Below are 21,117 nucleotides of genomic sequence, written 5' to 3'. Positions count from 1 at the left end.
TTTTTTTTCTTTTGTAAGTCGAAGTAATCTTCCATAGTGTTGTTTCCATCAGTAACACCGGGGGATAACGAGCTCGGCCAAATCCTAGCGACTGCGGAATTTTGTTGGGCGCTTCTTGTCTTGGTTCTATTCCGCGATAATACTGCTCTATTTCAAGTGAAGTAAAGAAATTCTGGAGCAGAAAACCGCATAGTTGGCTTTCAATGCTCATTTGTTTTAGCAATGAGATTTCGATCCCAATTTTCCGGGCCAGCCTCAATCGTGGGGCTGGCAATTACAGCCGCCTTGTTTTTGACAAGAAATTCTGCCAGCTGGGCCGGCCCGTTCTGCACATGTACTGACGGCGATAGCTGTTGGCCATCCGAGTTGCAATGGCAGGACCTTAACGCCTCTGTGGGCGGTCGTCTCATTGCTCCAGTTCCTCCAGCGTCTGTCTGCCACGACCCGAACTATGACGAGGCCGAGTGCGCCGCTATTCGCAAGGACTGGGTTTGGCCAGAGATTCAGTGAGCTTTGACACCCCATTGATTCCTTGCTCGGGTCATACAGCCTGACAGGTAATTGCAGCGAATCTTGGCCAGGCGGCATCCAGAGCCCCTACTGGCAGAACTCCAGCTGCGATCCATTCACTCCTGCTGATACCCCTTGTACGCTGGGACATAGTGTTTCCTACGCTATCAACGTAACAAATGCAGAAGACGTCGTGCAAGGTCTTTCATTCGCACGTAGGCACTCCCTACGGCTGGCCATCAAGAACACGGGACATGAGTGCGTAACAAGCCACATCTAAAGCGAAGTTCCTTTGGCATAAGGTATCGAGACAATCACTGACATACGTTTGCAAGTTACATGGGAAAGTCCGCCGCCAAAGGGGGCCTTGCCCTATGGACAAGTAGCCTCCGTTCGATAGAAGTGCTGGATTTTGCAAGCGAAACATACACCGGTCCCGCTATCCGAATGGGCGCCGGCGTACGTGGGCTGGAAGCCTACACGGCTGCCGCCAACAAAGGCCTTCGCGTGGTTGGAGGCTTTTGCCCGACGGTAGGCGTCGCCGGCGGTTATACCCAAGGCGGAGGCCACGGTCCGTTGAGCTCACAGTATGGGCTCGGAGCCGACCAGGTCCTTGAGTGGGAAGTCATCACGCCTTCCGGAGAACATCTGGTGGCGACACCTCTGCAGCACTCAGATTTGTACTGGGCCTTGAGCGGAGGCGGACCTGGCACCTACGCAGTCGTGATCTCGCTAACCGTGAGAGCATACCCCGACGGCTACATCGGAGGTGCAACTCTGGCATTCTCTACCGCCGGTGTGGCGAAAGATGACTTCTGGAATTTTTTCAAAAGCTGGCAAGACCTCCTCCCTAGCCTCACTACCGCCGGTGGGACAGCTGGATACGCCGTCACCAAGGACGCCTTCTTCATCGCACCTATTACCCTCCCTGGGTGGACCAAGCAACAGGTCTCCGGATTGATAAGCCCGCTGGTCGACCGACTCGATCAGCTAGACGTACAGTACACGCTCGAAGTGACATCGGAACCCACATTCTTGGAGCATTACAGCAAGCACGGTGGACCTCTGCCCCGAGGCCCTTACACGATTCACCACCTTTTTGGCGGAAGGATGATCCCGCGCTCCAATGTCGAGGAAAACAGCACCGCTCTGGTCGGGGCCTTTCGCAACATTCTTGAAGACACGGATGCTTTTCTGGGATTTGTTGCTCTGGATGTAAAGCAGGTGCCTGGACGGAAACCCGTTGCGGACAATGCCGTCCTCCCGGCCTGGCGAGACACCCTGATCACGGTACTTGCACAGTCGACGTGGAACTTCAGTGCGCTTAGAGCGGACGGCCAACGTCGTGCCGACGAAATCACCGACGTCGTTGTGCCAAGACTGAGGGAACTTACGCTTGGTTCCGGGACTTATATGAACGAGGGTGATTTCCAGCTCAAAACTTGGAAAGAGGATTTCTATGGGGCAAACTACCCGCGGCTGCAGGCCATCAAGTCTAAATACGACCCCGAAGGTCTTCTCTTTGGGCCTACTGGAGTATCTAGCGATGCATGGTCGATCGATGAACATGGCAGGCTCTGTAAAGGATGGGGTGACGGACTCAGGTCATTTGGCCTTGGGCGGGTCGCCATCTTTAGGGCCCGGGCTATGCTAATATCTCGGGCGAGACAGGCACAAGAGCTTGCACGCGGGTACTTTGGAATTTCTTCAACGATACTTCCTAGTCAGTAAATGAAATTGCTTTTTCGCGGAGTTTTCTTCCAGGAAGAGTAGCCAGTCGACTTGTTTGTAGTAGCGGGCCATTTTGCCTAGAATAGGAGCGAGCTTATGTGCAATGCGGCGGCATTCGGGGACTAAAAAATGAGCCGCAGCGCCTACGCGCGACAGATTAAAACCACCCGAGGACTTAGGTACACGGCATCTGTACCAGACCGTGCAGCAGTCAAAACAGCCTAAATTGAACAATTCGCTTTGCTAGTCATGGGAATCATCTTACTTCGCCCACAAGTAAACTCGATACGGCACAATGACGGTGTCCCCGGAATCCAGCGCCCGGGCCTCCGGCTCCGCCCCGTTCTCCACTGCGGCACCGAGTGCCCCACCTATCCCGGCCGAGACTCGGCCCCAAAGAAACACCAAGCTTGCTGGTAGACCCGGGTTATTGTCGCAGCCCAATAACGAGATACAGACAGTCTATGACATTGTGCATTGGGCGGCAGAGACATATGGAGACAAGCCTGCTTTGGGTGCACGAGCAAGTGAAGCCGAAAACTTAAATGCAGGAAACAGATTGCCAGGAGATTCTCTGGTTGGTGGCGTGCCCTGCCGTAATCACATATGACAAGGCGGCTAAAAGTGCATCAATAGTACACTTACATATCATACCAAGATCATTGTACTGTGGTTCATGATGTAGGATCCGGCTTACGGGCGGTCGGTCTCCAGAAAACTGATAAGATTCTCGTCTATGCAGCAACAAGGCAAGTTTCCCCTGTGGACTCTTGTGGAATTACCAAAATTGACGAACACCGTGAAGCCCACAATGGTTATCAATCGCTCATGGTGCATCTTCACAGTCCATGGTTTTCGTGACAGCCTACGAAGCTCTCGGCCTTGCTGGCCTCGAGCATTCTCTGGAGTCCACAGGCGCCAAAGCCATCTTCGTGGATCACCATCTCTGTCAAAAGGTGACTTCTGCAATGACAAACAGATCTCTTCCACGAGTTGAGGCCATAGTCTATAACGACCAGCCAAGTGGTACATTTGATGCAGGTGCTGAGTGGATCAAAGGCTTGTTCGAACTCAAGAAGACACAACCAGGGCTTCAAATACTCAGCTTCAGCCAGCTATGCCAGGTTGGCCGGAGCAAGATGAGTGAGCCTGTTCCACCTGACAGGGAGGATCTTTGCGCCATCTACTACACTTCTGGTTCTACAGGAATACCGAAAGGAGTTCCGGTGAAACACAAGGCCGTTGTAGCGGCAGGTAAGTCACCCCCTGATTCGCCATGATACTTGATCTTCTTCCCCTTAGAATGCCATGAACGCTTATCTAATCAGCCAACAGTCACAGGTCTTGACTCCGTGATCGGCGACTATCTCTTGTCTTCCGATTCTTTCCTCGCATACTTACCATTAGCTCATGTTCTTGAATTCGCCTTCGAAAATAGCTGTCTCTACTGGGGTGTGAAAATGGGCTACGGTGGTGCACGTACGCTCTTCGACCGTAGCACTCCATCCGGCACTCTCGAAGTGGGAGACATAAATGCCTTCCAACCCACCTTTATGATCGGTGTTCCTGCTATCTGGGAAAGGATTAAAAAGGCGATTTTGTCCAACGTGGAAAATTCAAGCTTTATTGACAGACTTGCTTTCTGGTCGAGGGTCAAAGCAAGAGAAGTATGGGCCGCAGCCGGATTGGCCGGGACATGCGGCTTCAAGGGGATATTATCGTCCGCCGCCAGTGAGGTGGTTGGGCCCCGGCTGCGGTTCGCCATGTCAGGCGGCGGGCCCGTAGCGGAAAGCACGCAGAACTTCTTGACCATGGCAATGGCTCCTTTGGTTAACGGATATGGCTTAACCGAGACAATGGCGTAAGTTCAAGGACTCGATAGTCTGAGTTCAAAGCTGAACCGAAGCTGATGTCTTGATAACCTCCAGCATGGGTGGTCTGATGGATCCCGGCCAATGGCGACCAGGATCTATGAGCATCCCGGCCAGTATAGAAATGAAACTGGTTGACTGCCCTGATGCAGGCTACCTCACCAGTAACACTCCATCACAGGGGGAGATCTGGATACGGGGCGATAGTGTTATGGAAGGGTACTATGACAACGACGATGAGTCCAAGAGTGCAGTCGCGCCTGGCGATTGGATCCGCACTGGCGACATTGGGCAGTGGGAACCCACATGCAGCGGCGACGACTTTCATTTCAGAATCATTGACCGGAAGAAGAACCTCGTCAAGACACTCAACGGAGAGTACATCGCGCTCGAAAAGGTATGACGCCGATCTGCATGATGCATCGTTAATTTGCCCGTGGAAGGTGTGTACACTGACCACAACTCACTCATTCCAGCTAGAGTCTATCTACCGCTCTGCAAAGCTAGTGGCTAACATCTGCATCCACGCATCGCCTCACCGCGCAAAGCCAACGGCTATAGTCGTTCCTTCACCGCCAGCCTTGAAGGACCTAGCTAAGAGACATGGTTTGGATACCCCCTGTGAAACATCAGCGCTTATACGACATCCGTTTGTCGTGCATGGCGCCCTTCTGCAATTGCAACAGATTGCTCAGGAGGCCGGACTTGCCTCGATTGAGGTGGTAGAGGCTGTTGTGCTCGTTGACGATGCAGAGTGGACTCCTCAAAATGTTAGTGCCATCATTCAGAACTGAGTTATGACGTCAAGTAATTCGAGACTAATATTGAACCCAGGGCTTGACAACAGCGGTTGGGAAGCTTAACAGACGAGGGATCGTGACTCGCTATCAAGGACTACTTGATCGCGTCCATGGTTAACACTAATGGGCGTCACCCAATCGGCAACACTTAAGGCGAGAGCATCACATCTTCCATCTAAGTAGTACAGTCTTATTTCTCTTGAGAGCAAGAATTTGTTATTTATAACGCTATCTTGGAGTTAATGGTAGCTGGGAATCTGAAACTGGCTGCTAATCGAGTCTTTGTGGCCCTTCCTAAGATCCTATTCTAGTCATATAATAGGGCTCGCGATGCAATTGGGTCCTTCGGAAAATCACGGAGTTGAACCATCTTGTCGCTCTTTATAACGCAGATCTGTGACGAAATGACTTGAATTGTGTTGGTGGCAGTTACATAGGGTCGGGGCTATCATAGGCACGCAAATCTTAGAGCGGTCCGCTGAACGGCCTTGCGGGCCTAGACATGTAACGATAACTCCGTGGACGGCCAGACTTATTGCGTGTCTTAGCCCTATAAGAAAAGGGCTTGTTCGCTCAGTCATTTGCTTGTAGGCCTCTGGGAACCGATCGACAAAACAAGGCCATAGCTGAAAAGACACAAAAGTAAGAGTTCGGATGCTGGAACTTGATCTTTCTTAGAATATTAAAATTTGGGCACGACGTATCGGCGCTTAGTTAAGGACTTTGGGGTGTTTTCACGTCCCTCCACCTCTGAATTTCAACCAGCAGTCGTCGGAGGAAAATGATGTGGGCACTGGAGACGGACAGGGACGGGCTACCGACAACCCCTGCTCAACGCCGGTGGGAGAGCAATCCTTCGGGGGAAGTGACGCTAATCGATGTCGACGCAAGATGGATGACCTGTGAAAGGCTAAAAGCATCAGGTGCGGGTAGTGCCTATCCACCCCCACCCTCCATCCCCAACGCGGCTGTCCCGTGAGATTTATTTAGTATAGTCCCCGGTTGTGCTAGTATCATGCATGTCATTTCACGTCTTCTTCGCGCCTTTTTTACAAATTCTACTCTCTGTACTCTTTGTTCTGCCCAAAGTCTTTTATGAGTTTAGCTAATGGCATTGTTTGTGAGGCTTTGAACCCTTCCCTACACGATAGATCTGCAGGGCAGTGTGGGCTTGGGCTGTCTTCTGTAGATGTCTCATTTTGCTCTCTCACTCACCCTAGGCCTTGACCCAGAATGGCGATCACATACCCGACTGACTCGGTGAGATCGTCGCGGAAATTTACGCGGGAAAGAACTTCAAGATCTGGCCCTCGCAGAGATACTCTTCTAGACAGTTATACCAAGAGATCTTTTCTAGGAACTATTTATAGGAGACGCGAATTCAGCCATCCTCCTTGATTACTATACAACACTTTAAATACATCTTTTCACCCCCTATCCGTGCCTCAAGTGATACTTCTGCTGTAGCTGCTGTCCTAATCACTATCACGGTTGCCATATCATTAGTGCTTTTGCCTTGATTGCTATCAATGTTACAGGTGTTCGAACGAAAGTGGAGTAGCTGACCACAGAGCAGCGTTCGCGGACTTTACCCACCATAATTCTTAGTTTCCTATCTAAGTTAATTGGTCAACGAATTTGATATATGGCTACTGAGGATTCTAGACTAGCCTTAGAGGCGTCTCTTAGCTCTTGAACCCGTACTGGTAGTGATGTTATCATGACAAGAGCTTGTGTTCAACCCCAATGCTTTCTAGTCGCGTAGATTCCACTCCTTGCGGGCAGGGGCCAAGAGACCTCTCTCGCGCAGTACCAAGCGAAACACTGAAGTACTAACGTACGTATCAGATTGCTTACGGGAGTAGTAGTTAAATGGAGCACAGAGGATTGATACAAGATTGTGCATTTGTATCTATGAATGCTAGGTATCGTGAGTTGGAATATTTAAGGACGTATCTATTACTAGGTAAGGATGCGAACGCATTGCTTTTGCCCCTGGCAGGACTGATGGACGTAAAACAATATGACAACGACAAACCTCTGAGTGTGGAGTTTGATCAAGTGTGCTTATTCATCAAGTATGTTTGGTTTTCAAGCCTGCGACTTTCTACCAAATGCTGGAAAGGAACGTGTGTTCACTCATTCCAGAAGCTCTTGCACTTGGCTTTGATCCTAGACCATCTCTCTATCACTCCTCGTTGGCCGTGGAACCCGGATAGGTTGGAGATGGTGTCGGCGGTTCCTTACTATGATTCCCTTGGTCTTTCACATTTTCCTTCGACGCATTCCTCTTCTTCTTAGCAGACTGAAACAACCAATACGCTGCCAAGGAGATCACAGTGATTATTTCAGTCACAACTGAATTACGAGAAGTCAGTAAGTACTTGAGCTTGCCATCGAGAGAGAGAAGGATGATTGTTGGAGTCCTACCAGATGCTACAAATACCTACCTGGCGCCAGGTCCATGCCACGTCGTCACGTCCATCATCAGGGAAATCGCGACTCGGGATCGCCAAGAAGGCGCACACGAAGGAGATTGGTGTCTGAAAATGTCAGGTTGGCACTGATCAAGATTCCTTTGCAGACTCACGGTGCAGGCGGCCAAGATGCCGCAATGTAAGGTACCCTATTAGCCGAATCTGTGGGTCATTTGAAACATGTCTCTAGTCTTCTACCTCTAACTTCCTGCATCGAAAGGCAAATCCCGCATTTCTGGTTTCTCGCTTAGCCAGCTGGAGCGTCAGTGACTGATATCATTGACGCTTCCACGGCCTTGAAAAAGCCCAGCTGAGAGTAAGCCGGCCCAGTCAAAAGGCACTTTGCCGAACTTGTAAGATTTGCGATGAGTAATGACACATTCAGCTGAAAAGTCAAGGCTTTGGCGATGCCAAGATCGGTGGTTTCAGGGGTGCGTTCGTAGAGCGTAGCCCCGAAAACATGTGCAGTAATATCAGGACTCTCCACCGCCGAAGTGATACTGACTTCGAGGATGTTACTCCCCCGCTTTCGTGCGCCAAGGCTTTGCAATTGCTTCTGAACTTGAAGTGCTGTAAGAAACCCTGGTGGGAGGTCATTGCCATGTACCACATCGGCCTCGTATTCTGCGACCAGCCCGAATCCCAGCTGTAGGCTATGTTGATCCCGCCAGCCCCTCCTAGACTCCCTTGGAGACATCCCTGCTGCCAGACGCTTTGCTGTATCCGAGCCCAGCAGGCAGCGCACTTGACTTAGCTGTTCTTCTCTTGAACGGTACTGCAATGTAATGCCAAAAATGGTCTGAAAATCGACTGGTGATACGGGAAGACAGCCGGCTAGTATCAAGCATGCTTGAGATAGAGTCGCTTCTAGCAGTTGAAGGCAAAATGCTTGAGAAGGAGAATTCGACCTCGTAGTCGATATATGTGGCATGTCCAGAGCCTCAAGATGTTCTACATTAGGTTGCGCTCTCATGCCCTCTGCAGGGGTACCATCGACTTCGCCGCCGCTATTGTTTTTGGAAGGACTCAAGCGGTCGGGCGCGCCGGCGTTCTGCCTCAAAGTGCTGTGTTGACTCAACGAGGCCGACGTAGAACAAATAGGTCTTTCATGGATATCGGTAGACCGCGTGGTCCCAGAGTTTGGGTTCCCATCGTCGTTGTCGTCGTCGGTATCAGTGATGGGCTGCACCATTGTCTTCAACTGCATCGCTGAGTCTTGAAAGAGGGCAAGAAGGTCCTCCTGCTTTTTTAGTACACCCTTGTTTCCGATGACCTCGTCGAAGAGGTCAATGAAGAGGAGCGTCATGTTCTCTACCACGTTCTCCAACCTCTCGATTCGCTCCTTCTGTGCTACATCTGCAGCTTGTCGACGCTTTCGAAATACTTGTTGTGCCTCGCGGTTCCTTTCTCTCCGGATCTTGAACTGGTCAGTCGTCCATTCCAGTACGCTTGGAATATAATGGAGAGGTGCAGCGGCAAATGCAGAGATTTACGAGCAGAAACTAGGTGGTGGCTATACTGACCTTCCGCATGTCATCGCCGTTAGCGTCGTCAGACATTGGCGATTTCCGGCCTCGTCTCTTCGAAACTACTTTCGCTCTTTGATCGCCCATGATTGTTGAAAATTTCATGCCCGGTGCCCCCGAGAATGTCAAGTTGGAATAATGTGGTGTTCGGTGTCGAGATCCAGTCAAGTACAGAAAGGATGCTGTCACTGTTCAAGATCGTGGACGGGGACACATATGCTCTATCGACGTTCTTTTGGGGACCCTTTGTGATCCACTCTCCAACATAACATGCTGTACGAACAGCACGCGTGAGTTGGGACTTTATGGGGGAAGCGTCATTCCTCTCGCTGCCGAGGGTGTTGAGGGGGCCTGATTACTATTCATTTAATTTCGAACTGCCTCCAGACAATTTTCTGTGGCGCGCCAAACCAATCGTAGGGCGCGAGTCTAGACTGAGTACAGCAGGAAGGTTGCCAACAAAAGATTAGTAATCTTTGAATTTAAGCTGTCTGTTCCTTGAGTGTAATTGAAACCTTGCGAAATTTGCAAGGAGGATGTTCTTGTCTCATATGTACATATCATGTAGCCTAAAGGACACTATGCTGCCCAAAAAGACAAATTCGGGATATGACACGCATACCCGTGTCACGACTTATCGCGAGCCGATCTGAAAGACAATTTGAGCTCCGTGAGATCGATATGAGATTATGGTACCACCACACTGATTCAATCGTTCAACTCCGAAATAATCGTCGTGTTGCCCTTGCCGCCGCGGCCGTTTGCGGCCGGGCTAAAGTACATGTCGATAAGCCCAGATCCCTTCAAGGGGATCCCAAGGATGGTCTGCTCTATCTCAAAATCTGTGATGACAATTAACTTCAAGCCATCTCGCGCCGCCTCTTAGTATAATAGACGTACTCTGCAGACCAAGAACCGAGATAAGCGTGTTGTTTAAGGTCGGATCTTCCGCGGTATAGGTAGTCAAATCTGTCTGAGGGTCATAGATCCATACTGAGTGGCTGATCACGCCTGGAGTCTTGGAATGCTCAGCATAGAGATCTCCGCGTCGGTTGCCTTGAGCGCCTGCTGCAAGGTTGATTTCGATGTACCAGGATCCGTAATCGCATGACGTCGCAACTACCAGCTGAGGAATGACGGGGACCAACAGCAATAGACTCTTGAAAGAGACCATTTTCAAGTACGGCAGTTGGCTTTCCAATAGATGTATCACTTGAATGTGGATTTTTGCAATTTGCAATCAGCAAAACGATTTCAATGAACTTTAATTGGACCTAAAGTGAAAGTTTCACGAACCGGAAACGAGACGGTTTTTATACCTCAGAATACCTACTCAGCGCGAATGGTTCCTTAGGACCTATCAATAAATAATAATACGATGTTACACGTTGCTTTTTCAGCCGATGGATGGCTTCGTATTCCTAGGCGAGGCCACACAACACCTGCATCAATAGCTTGGCCAATCGCCTCTACATTGCAGCAATGTGCGCCTCAGTGTAACATCAAACCTGAGAATGGCAGAATTATATGCATCAGAAGCTATGACAAACACATGCTACATATTTTATACCTTGTCTAATAAGGTACTACCCGTGACAAATGGAATCGATGGTCTTAAGCACTGTATTGGCTGTCCCGAATGCCAAGAACATCTCAGTAGGACTTTAGTGTTGCGTGCATTATGTGAGGCACTATTACGCGGTTGAGCCAGCAAGGTATAAGAGGATTCAATATCCCACCGGGTGCCGAACGACGTCAACACATTGGTGCCCGGTTTTCTCCAATACTCATTCCGTTCTAATTCTTTTAATCAGATGCATAATTGAGGTCTCGGACAATTAACACAGAGAAAAGACGAAAAATATAGGATTCGGTACTACCCCATTTTATTTATTTGTTTATTTATCCTATTTTATGCCGTAATATCCTTAAGTAAGGCAAAAAGCGACTATACTATACTAGAATTATATAACCGCACATAGTACCCTATAGAATCTATATAATACCCTCTTATAAAATAATATAATATATAATCTAAAATTTAACCCTTTTACTTATACATAGCCCCCCGTAATATTTTATAACTTAAAATAACTATACTTAGTAAGGTTCGAGTATTATATTAATAATATAAAAAATAAGCTAAGTAGTATTCTATATATTTATAAAAAAAACCCTCGTTATATTATAATAAGTATTACTATTTAAAATAAGAGGTCGTATTTTTTTAAAAAGTTAAGGAAGATAATACATAATTATAAAATAAGGTAAATAAAAATATAATATAATATAATATAAGTAATATAATATAAATAAATAAGTACTATAAGAACTTATATTATAATATAATAATACTATAAATAAACATAAGCTTCGTAAAATTATTAGGGTATATAACTTATTATATACCCCATTCGAACGAGCTATACTAACGTACTCACTTTATAAAATTAATATTTACTAAGGGAGCTAACTATTATATTAATAAACCTATTTATATAAGGGGACTTAGTTTAAAAAGGACTTTTTTAAATAGTTAGTTAAGAAGCGAACTATATAATACGTCCTATTATATTAGTTTATTAATAAAAGGGCTAAGGGGGGCACCCCGAGACTTTTATTATAGTTATATTATTTAATAATAAATACGGGTTTAGTATTATTATAACTAATCCTATAAGCACTAGCTCGATTTCGATATATATATATAAGAATAAGAGTTTAAATTTATATTACTAAGTTACTTTAGGTAAATATTAATATAGAACTAAGAGCGCTATAATATTATAATATATATTAATTACTTTTTATTAAGCTAGCCCTAAATAAAACTAATATAAGTAAACTATAGTATATCCTTATATATAATTAGTTAATAATAATAAATATAATTAAGTATTTTTTTTTTGTATATATAGTAGAGGTTCGTATTTATATAATAGTATAAATAGTAATATATAATAAAGTCTTTATAACTAAACTTAGTTAATAAGAGCTAGTAGAGCTACTACTACGTAAGCGACTTAAGCTCGGGGTTTAGCTTATTATTAATAAAGAGCCTTAGTCCCCTATAAAAGTCTAGTTAATATTTTTTTTATTAGTTTTAAAAAGTATTTAGTTATTTTTTTTAATTTAGTATTTAAAATACGTAATAGTCGGGGGGCGCGAGTAAAAGTTAGAGATCTTTATAATAATACCCTTTTTAACTAAATAATCCGCTATTTCGTTCTTTATAATACTCTTATAGCTAAGTATTTAATAAGAAGTAATAGGGATCTTAGTATTCTTAGCGAGCTCCTTAAAATTAAAAATAGTTCGTTAAGAAAAAGAGGGGGGGTACTATTTAAGTACTTAATAATAACTTAGTTATTTAGATATATAGTAATAATTATAATATTTTCGTTTTAAAGCCTTAGGGCTATATAAAAACTAATAATAGCCCCTTCGATTTTAATATTAAAAACCTTAGCTTAAAATAAGTAGTAATATTTAAAATAAACTAGTTATAAGCTATAATAAATAATATAACTATAGCCCGTAGTTTTTAAAGAGGTCTATAACTTATTAATATAAGTTATAATATACGTAACTAAGAACGACTTATATTAATTATAATAGCTCCGTATTTTTTTTAACTTAGTAAGGTCCTATACTTTACTAAAGCTCTATATAATTAAGAAGTTATATAATAATAGGGCTAGTTATAGGGGCTATTTAACTTAACTAGTTATTTAAATAAGGGTAGTAAAACGAGAGGGATTTTTATAATTACAAAATAGCTTATAATTACGGATTCTCTAAGCTAAGGGGTAGTAATAGTTTAATATAAATAGCTTAATAATATAGTAATTTCTAAATAAATTTAAAAAGAGCTTAATTAATAACGTACTAACTTCGTATAGTAGTACTACGATCGGGGTAGTTTATTATATTAAAAGGGAACCCCTTAGAGCGATATTAATAAGGGTCTAGAGGGTCTAAATAATTAACTTTAGCCCGTTTTATACCTCTAGCCGGGCGTATATTTCTAAATTAATTCTAACTCTAAAGGCTAGTTTAGTTAGGCCTAAGTACTATAACTTAGTACTATAAAAAGCCTTTAGTATAATTATAGTATATACTATTTTACGTATAATAATAAGAAGTATACTTTTAAAAACCTTATTAAGTCCTTTAATATACCCTATTATAAATTTAGCCTTATTTTAGTAATTTATAATATATTTATAAAAAAGTAGCCGTTTATTAAAAATAATACTTAGCTATTTTATAGTACTTTTTTTTTAATTTAATTTCTTTATTATTATAATAAATAGGGGGGGGGGGGGTAATATCTTTAGCCCGGGGTAAAATATATTTTATAAAATATAGAACTTTAGTTTTCGTAGGGTCGAGTTAAATAGTATTATTATTACCCTAAGTAATAATATTATTAAAGATTTATTATACCCAAGAAGTAGCCTTAATAAGGTCTTTTTTAATATAAAATATTATATAATTATTAATATAACTAAACTTAAATAACTCTAAGCCGATTTAGTAGATTTACTTAGTATATAAAAAGAAGAGGATAAGTAAAATTAATAACCCCTATAATAATTTATAAAAAAGGGGGAATATAAGTATTTAGTATTTTTTATAATAAACCGAGGTACGATATAATTAGTTAAAGTACTAGACCTAAGTAATAATATTCTTTAGCTATCCCTATACCTTAAGTCGGTTATATAAATAATTATATAGGACTAAATTAAAAGCTCTTTTAATATTTATTATAATAAAAATAATAATAAGCTTCTTATTAAAAGCTATTTATATATTATAAGCTACTATATTAATAATATTAATAGTTAATTACTTAGGTAGTACCCCGGCTACTTAAGGGTATAATACGCCCTGGGCGATTATAATATAAGATATCTTCTTAGTAATAAGGTACTTAAAACCTTTTTTTAAAATAGCTAGTAGTAAAATCGGGTACTAGCCCTTATATATATACATATCTTAGTTAAGTTTTAAGATTATTATTATTTTAGTATCCTATTAGGCTTTAAAATAATAATTAAATATAAAATAGGACTAATAAAAATAGTAAACGTACTTATTAATATATAATTAATAAGCCCGTAATATAGAAATTATAATATTATTTATACTAAGAATAGTATTATTTATACTAAGTATTACGTCCTTTATTTTATATTAATAAATAATTAAATCTTAGGGTAGGGTCTATTTAGGGCGTATTATAAAATTAAAATAGATATCGTCTCTTATAATCGCTCGCTCTAAAGGTTTTTTTAAAAAAGTATTACTTTTTTAATAAGCTCGGTAACTATAGTTTTACTATTTTATAAAAAAGGGGATTAAACTTAAAACCTTAGCTAGTTTTAACTTATAACTTAATATATATCCGAGTCCTTTTTAATAAAAATAACTATTTTAGCCTATATAGCGGCTTTAATACTTTATATAATATTATTATACTACTTATTAACTTTAGTTATAATAATAAAATAGGGATTAGCTATATATACCGCTTTAAAATACTTATTAATCTTAATATAAGTCTCGTTTTACTATTTTATCCCCCTACTCTTTACGTAGTACGGGGTAAAAAAAGTAAAATAGGTATATTAAAAAATAGTATTTAAGCTCTTTATAATTAAATTAAAGTCGTATATAAAGTCGTATATAGTATATATATTCTAAACTAGCTCCTTTACTTTTTTTACGAATTAAAATATATTTTCTAAGCTAATCCTCTACTTCTTTTTTTTTAATTAATATATATTACTTAGGCTAATAAGGAAAGAGATAATCGTAATAAAAGTATTATAGTCCGACTTAGTATAAATATAACTAGTAATTTAAGTATAAGCTAGCGGGATATTAATAATAATAAGGTTAAATACGTTACTAACTTTATAAATAGGGACCCTTATAAAGTTTAGAATATTAAAATAGCGGTTATTTATTTAATTAGCTAGGTAATTCCTAGGTATATATAAAAATATCCTTAGTTATTAATTCGTATAGCGGGAGTTTAGGTCTTTTATAATAAGAACCCTTTATAAAAGGGTCTAAAAGCTAAGAGTTATTAATATACGTCTTTTATTAAATACGTAGTAAATATTAAGGATATAATACCCTAAAATACGTACTTTAAGTATATTTTAATAAGAAAGCTTTATAATATTAAATATTACTAAGTAAAAAAGGGTACGTCGGACGTATATTAAAACCTATAGCCTATTTAATATAATATCCTAGCTCTATATTAGCGAATATAAAATAAAGTTAAAATAAGATTTAATAATATTTTATAACTTACTTATACTATACTATAGCTCTTATAATAATAAAATATTTACTTATTTAAATTCGGTAATAGCTAAGGTATAATCGTACTTATACTTATTTTTTTATATATTAACTTATAATATTTTAATTTAAGTACGTATTATATATACTAGCTCTAAGTAGTTATAGAGTACCCTTAAGTAGTACTCTTATATTTACTTTTTTTTTTTAGGACTAGTTCTTTATATTTTAAACTATCCTCTAAGAGAAGCTTAAAGCCCTATTTTTTAAAAAAGAGGTAATTATTACTTTTTAAAATAGAGTTTAAAGTATTATTTAACTTTATAATAACTAGTTATATTTATTTTTATTTAAGGAGTTTATTAGCGTCGTTTATAATAGTACTAACTATTATAAACTTATAAATAATATTTTTAATAAAGCTTTTTATTTATATATTTATAAGCTCGTTTTAAAGTTAAGTACTAGGGGACTTTATACTAAGCTCTAGCCTAGGGGTAGGGATAGGGCTCGGGAAAGAAGAGTCGAGTTTTATAATTTATAAATAAAGTTCTTTATTAGTTTTATAAAAGAGCTTTTTTTATTAAAAAGTTTAATAAATAATAATACCGTCCTTTTTTTAAAAATAAATAAAGTAATTTATATAATTATTTAAGTACGGTCCTTAGTAGTTTGCGTACTAAGGGACTATTAAAATATAATTATTATTATACTCTAGCTTACTATAATGATAATAATATTAAGTTTTAAAATAGTCCTTAGAACTATATTAGTTTAAATAAACTTAGTACTACTTTAAGAATAAGTAGTATATAAATAGTTATACCTTAACTAACTTAAAAATATTAAAAAGCTCTTTAATTAGTTTTAAAAACGATATAATATATATAACGCGGGGGCTAGTTATTAGGCCCGAAGTTTAGTAATAAAGGGGGTCTATTTTTATAATAACCTTAATTTTATTTTAAATAAATAGGTTAGAATTAAGAGGCTATTTACCTAGGCCCGGGATTTATATTTTAATATTTTTAATAATATAAGTAAATTAAATCTTAGATTTTTTAATAATAATTATATTAAAGAGTTTAAATAGCTAAGCGTAATAACTAAGTATAGCTTATTATACTCCTAGGGTTTTTAAAATAAGTACATAACTAATTAAAATTTTAATTACTAAGTTAATATCCTCGCTCTTAAATAAGTAATTTTTAATAATTTTTTTATAAATAAACCGCGCCTTAGCTTAGTAACGGGGGTTTTTAAAATTAAATTAAATAAAAATATAAATATTATAAGTAGGAGTAGGAAGTACGTTTTTATTTCCCTTTTATAAGACGCTTTTTATATTTAAAACTCGAGTTATAGGGCCCTAGGGTTAGTAACTAGAGCTTTATATAAGTACTTTAAAATAAGAGAGGCTTAAAATAGTTTTATAATTAGGTTTATAATAAGAAGTTTTTATTAAAAAATACTAAAGTTATCTAAATAGTACTTCGAGCTCGGTTATATAAAAGCTTATAATAATAGTATATTTAGAATTTTTAATAGCTAAAAAGACTTTTAAATAATAATAAAAATAATATTTTTTATAAAATAAAAGTTTAAAAAACGAGTTCTAATTTTATTTATAATTATAGTCTTATTTAAACGCGTTTTATAGTTAGAGTATAATTATATTATTATTAATTTAAGTAGTATTATAATAACTAATACGTTTAACTTAGGTTTTATAATTAGGACTTTTATAATTTTAAGGGTTATAAAAGTTATATTTATAAAGTCTAAAATACGACGTTTTTTTATAAATAAGCGTAGTAACGTAAATTAAATAATAATAATAAAGTTTAAAAAAGTATTAAAAGTATTTAATAAGGGTAGTAATTATAATAATATATAGCGACTATTACTTAGGCTAGTTATGTTTAGTATAAGAAGAGAAAGGGGAATTGGGCCTTGTTAAGGAGGTTAGTATAGTATAGTAGCCCGTACTAACAGTGCGTACTAAGAAAAAGTATGTAGGAGGAAGGTTAGTACTACCCCATGTGGTAACGTACTGACGCCATTTAGCTCCCGATGGGATAGGAGCGCCATAAGCCTCAATACGAGGTTCCAATTCTAGGTCGAAGACCGCCGTCTCGTGACGAATGGCATTGTTTTCCGCCACACCAGGAACATAGCTTATGTGGTTTCAGTACATGATCTGATAGAGAGTTTGAACGTTCGGGGACTTGACTCAACCCTGATTGGAAATGTACACGAGAAAGAAGACACATAAATGTTCAGTCATCATCGGTCCCCTCAACTAGATATGGACCGAAGCATATATCGAGAAAGACGGAGGTTATGAGAATCCTGAAGTAGTTTCCTACGCAGAAAGAGTATCAACAGGTCGTTGGCTTCTGTTCTTCTGCGTTGTTGCTCCTAACCTCCGACTCCGTTCCCAGCTATTCTTCTCATCAGCTGAGGCCCGTAGGACTGCCTTTCTGACACCGTCGCCAGTCTTGGTCATACAATGACGCATAATGCGTCGATAGCCAAGATTTCCCGAGCTATTATGCGCTGGAATTCAGCCAAGCTGAAAGAATGTCCATCAGGGTGCCTAGAACTGTGAATGGTATGAGTGCGGCTGATGAGAAGAGGGGCGTCCAGTACCGAACGGTGAGCAGCCACACGAATCTGTACCACAACAAAACTCCGGGTGGCTTGGAGAAGAGAATCAACGCAGTGATTAGTTTCACGAACGACGTCGCCTTCCATATATTAGATGGCATGATCAGGTATTTTGCAAACTTTCGCTCCCATAATACGAAGGCAATCAAGTTATTGAGGTAAGGAGAATTGAGTACTTGTAAGGCTCATCAGACTGCCGCAGAGGCTGGGTGAACGATAATGTCAGTAGGTCTCTCACTGGAATCAAAGCTACCAACCTACCTACTTCCAAACGAAGCCAAAAGCACCAGCCCATGCGTCCCCTACTCCGGCAAGGTCGCGTGCGATGTTAAGGCCGACGAACTTTCGCATGAGGCCATTGATCATGTTTTATAACACTCACTACGCTCCTGAGTACAAGAGCGGCTTTCATGGTCCAAAGTAGATCTTGCTCGGCCGCCAGCAAATACAAAGGCTCCTTGCGTAAGTCTGCATCGTCAGTCATACAGGCCGGTTTGGCAGGCTCGAATAAGCTAGACAGTCAGAGCTATCATTGAAGATCAGATTCTCATGAGAAAGTAAGCAGTGTCGACAAGCGTTGAAGTCTTTAGAGGAGCAAAGGAGAGACACAAGCTACATATGATAGGACTTTGGGACGATTCGAGTCAGTCGACCAAACCTATGTCCTTACAAATATATAGATATTTGACGAAATGCTCAGTTATTCTTAAGCAAAGTTTTTACTTGGACCTGGGATTAGTCATCAAGGAAAATATATGTTTAGGCTTACAGATCGACGGCGTTGTGCGCTGAGCAATGCGTACGAAGATTACGGTTTCACTGTCCGAGATCACGTAATTCTTCCGAGAATTAATAGTCAGCGAACGTCGACCACTGAATTCGCTCAACTACTTAATCACCTAGTGTTAAGCTTCAACTTTTACCTAGTAGAGCAATCGACTTCCTCTTTACAAGCTTTTGAAGACATCGTTGCTTTGGGAATCTCTATCATATCATCTTCTGCCCCTGAGCTGCAACCTATCATCAGACGCTTATCCAGGGTCAGCAAAGATGTCGGTCTCGGTGGCCTCAGGATCAACCCAATCGGGCTTCATTGTGAATGAAGGCGTACGGATACACTTCTACGCGAGTGGACAAGGCCCCCTAATGGTTCTTCTCCACGGCTTTCCCGACAACTCAAAGACTTGGACCCATCAGGTGGCTGAATTCTCGAAGACACATACAGTCGTGTGCCCCACTCTTCGCGGCTACCCACCTAGCGACATTCCCACCGTCCAGCAAGACGCCTACTCTTTGCAAACTGTGGTCGGAGATATTTTGGCCATCCTTGATCACTTCAACGCCGCCCAGGCAATCGTCGGCGGCCACGACTTTGGCGGCGGGGCTATTCAATTACTGGCACTTCACCACCCTGAGCGCGTCTCCGGGCTCATTATTATGAATTCTCCCATCCTTCCTCGCTTTCACGAGCTCATTCAGTTTGATAAAGACCAACAAACCCAGTCTGCCTATACTATTCATCACATTCAGTACCAAAAAGGGGACGACAAGAACTTAGGCGCCGCGCTCGAGGGTATCAAGGATGACGAGCAGCGTCGCGAGATGCATGATTATCTCTCCGAGTCACCAATGGAAGGCATGTACGCCTACTACAAATACAACTACCCGGGCCCACCATACGGCCAGCCTGTGGACACTTCTAGCATGGTATATCAGGTGCCCACGCTCATCATCTGGGGCTTCGCAGACACCTACTTTTCGACGAAGTTTTTGGATGGGATTCCAAAGTTTTTTGTGAATAGCGTCCGTCTCGTCACGTTTCCCGGTGCCGGCCATTGGGTATTCCGGGAACAGCCTGCTAAGGTTAACCAAGAAATTCGGTCTTGGTTACAGGTCCTGGCCGATATGTCTGGGTAAGATTTCTGGGGATCAGCAATATTTAGGAGATGGAATTTCTAGAAATCCTTCATTTCCTTTTCTCGTTCTTGACGGTGAAGGAAGCCAAGGGGTCAATTTTTAGAGGTGACCATGTCGTTCCTGGACATTACCTACATAAAGACTACACTTTGCCACAAAGCTTTCAAAGCTGTCTTGGGATCATGGCCTAAGGTGCCAGAGGTTGACAACCCCACGTCGTGTATCTTAGTGAACAAGGCTGAGAGCAGCAAACCTCTCGTTCTCTCACCGAAGCAACATTTCATCCCAATCTTCAATTCTATCAGGCTGTGGTATTGCACAACTTACAAAAGTCTGATGCGAACCAGTCCAAATGTTTGTGAGTGCTTGCAGCAGCTTCGGAAGATTCAGGAGGTGGCAACTGGTATCACTGGCGGTGGCTAGACTTGTGATGTGCTTTTCCGTAACGTCGCCGGATGAAGTGGTGTGGCCCGGCTACGAGGCCAAGTCAGTGGATTTGCGGTTCCAAATGATCGGTAATTAGCATTTACCTTCTAGCTTTTGTGTAATTGATGCACATCCTAAGTCAGTATGAAAATGTCCTGTTCGAATGTCTTGAGCTTAGCGGGCGCTGATCCCACCCTCGCACGATTCTGGCATCGAGGTTACCTCAAGCCAGCCAGATGAACAAAAAAGCATTTTGACCAGGCATTTGCCACCTTATGTTCGTTCTTTCCCGAGTAGGTCTCAGGACTTTGTCGAGAATAGACGGTGGCAGATCAGTTCGAGTATGCCTCTTCCTACCTAAGATCTCGTGATGCTATTTCTCGAACAAGCACAACCAGCATTTGGCTGACGCTGATGCCCTCGGGTTTTTGATGCCTCCTCAGCAGTGATAGCGTATACTCGCGGTCCCTTCTTCTCGAACATAAGCTATTGCGAAATATGTGAAAGTTTGCTGAGGAGCGAGAGCATCTGCTACAGAGACGCAGAGGTCTCACGGATCTGTGATCATGCGGCTTGGTATGCTGGGTCTCTTCCTGCTGTAACCCAATCTCAGTAGTCGGTGAACAGGGGTCACACGATACACCCTGGAACATGGTCCATGTAACACTACTTCTAATAGCATAAATACGGGGCCGATATTCAAAGCATGCCTTCAGGTTTGGAGATCCGGAGAAACGCGGAAATAGACACGGATGTATGAGATTACGAGAGCTGCAGTGTGCTGAGGCGGCTATTGTCACTTCAGCACTCAATCAGTATCACTCTGTTGAATACAGAAGATTGAGGGGCCAATGCTCGTGGGTCA

The 21,117-nt window shown here is 41.2% G+C and overlaps 4 protein-coding genes across 4 annotated transcripts; 2 read left to right on the top strand and 2 right to left on the bottom strand.

The window, feature by feature from the left end:
* Positions 1-222: 222 nt before the first annotated feature.
* CABS01_11565 (long-chain-fatty-acid-CoA ligase) lies at positions 223-4,906 on the top strand (the record flags this gene model as incomplete). The annotated part of the gene is made up of 7 exons (XM_060544920.1): positions 223-506; positions 568-768; positions 846-2,046; positions 3,087-3,495; positions 3,577-4,102; positions 4,170-4,509; positions 4,589-4,906. 7 exons carry the CDS (start codon positions 223-225, stop codon positions 4,904-4,906), a joined length of 3,279 nt encoding a protein of 1,092 aa, XP_060397335.1.
* A 2,730-nt stretch (positions 4,907-7,636) lies between these two features.
* CABS01_11564 (uncharacterized protein) lies at positions 7,637-8,948 on the bottom strand (the record flags this gene model as incomplete). The annotated part of the gene is made up of 2 exons (XM_060544919.1): positions 7,637-8,812; positions 8,913-8,948. 2 exons carry the CDS (start codon positions 8,946-8,948, stop codon positions 7,637-7,639), a joined length of 1,212 nt encoding a protein of 403 aa, XP_060397334.1.
* Positions 8,949-9,623: 675 nt separating this feature from the next.
* CABS01_11563 (uncharacterized protein) lies at positions 9,624-10,089 on the bottom strand (the record flags this gene model as incomplete). Its single annotated transcript, XM_060544918.1, has 2 exons — positions 9,624-9,757; positions 9,816-10,089. The coding sequence occupies 2 exons, from the start codon at positions 10,087-10,089 to the stop codon at positions 9,624-9,626; spliced, it is 408 nt and encodes a 135-aa protein (XP_060397333.1).
* An 8,870-nt stretch (positions 10,090-18,959) lies between these two features.
* CABS01_11562 (uncharacterized protein) lies at positions 18,960-19,826 on the top strand (the record flags this gene model as incomplete). The annotated part of the gene is made up of 1 exon (XM_060544917.1): positions 18,960-19,826. The coding sequence occupies one exon, from the start codon at positions 18,960-18,962 to the stop codon at positions 19,824-19,826; it is 867 nt and encodes a 288-aa protein (XP_060397332.1).
* Between the last annotated feature and the right edge of the window lie 1,291 nt (positions 19,827-21,117).

This window comes from Colletotrichum abscissum (genome assembly GCF_030869225.1).
Source record: "Colletotrichum abscissum strain IMI 504890 chromosome Unknown Scaffold_32.1, whole genome shotgun sequence".
Classification (NCBI taxonomy): Eukaryota; Fungi; Ascomycota; class Sordariomycetes; order Glomerellales; family Glomerellaceae; genus Colletotrichum; species Colletotrichum abscissum.
Note: the sequence above shows the minus strand (reverse complement) of the source record. Positions and strands in the feature narration are given on the sequence as shown.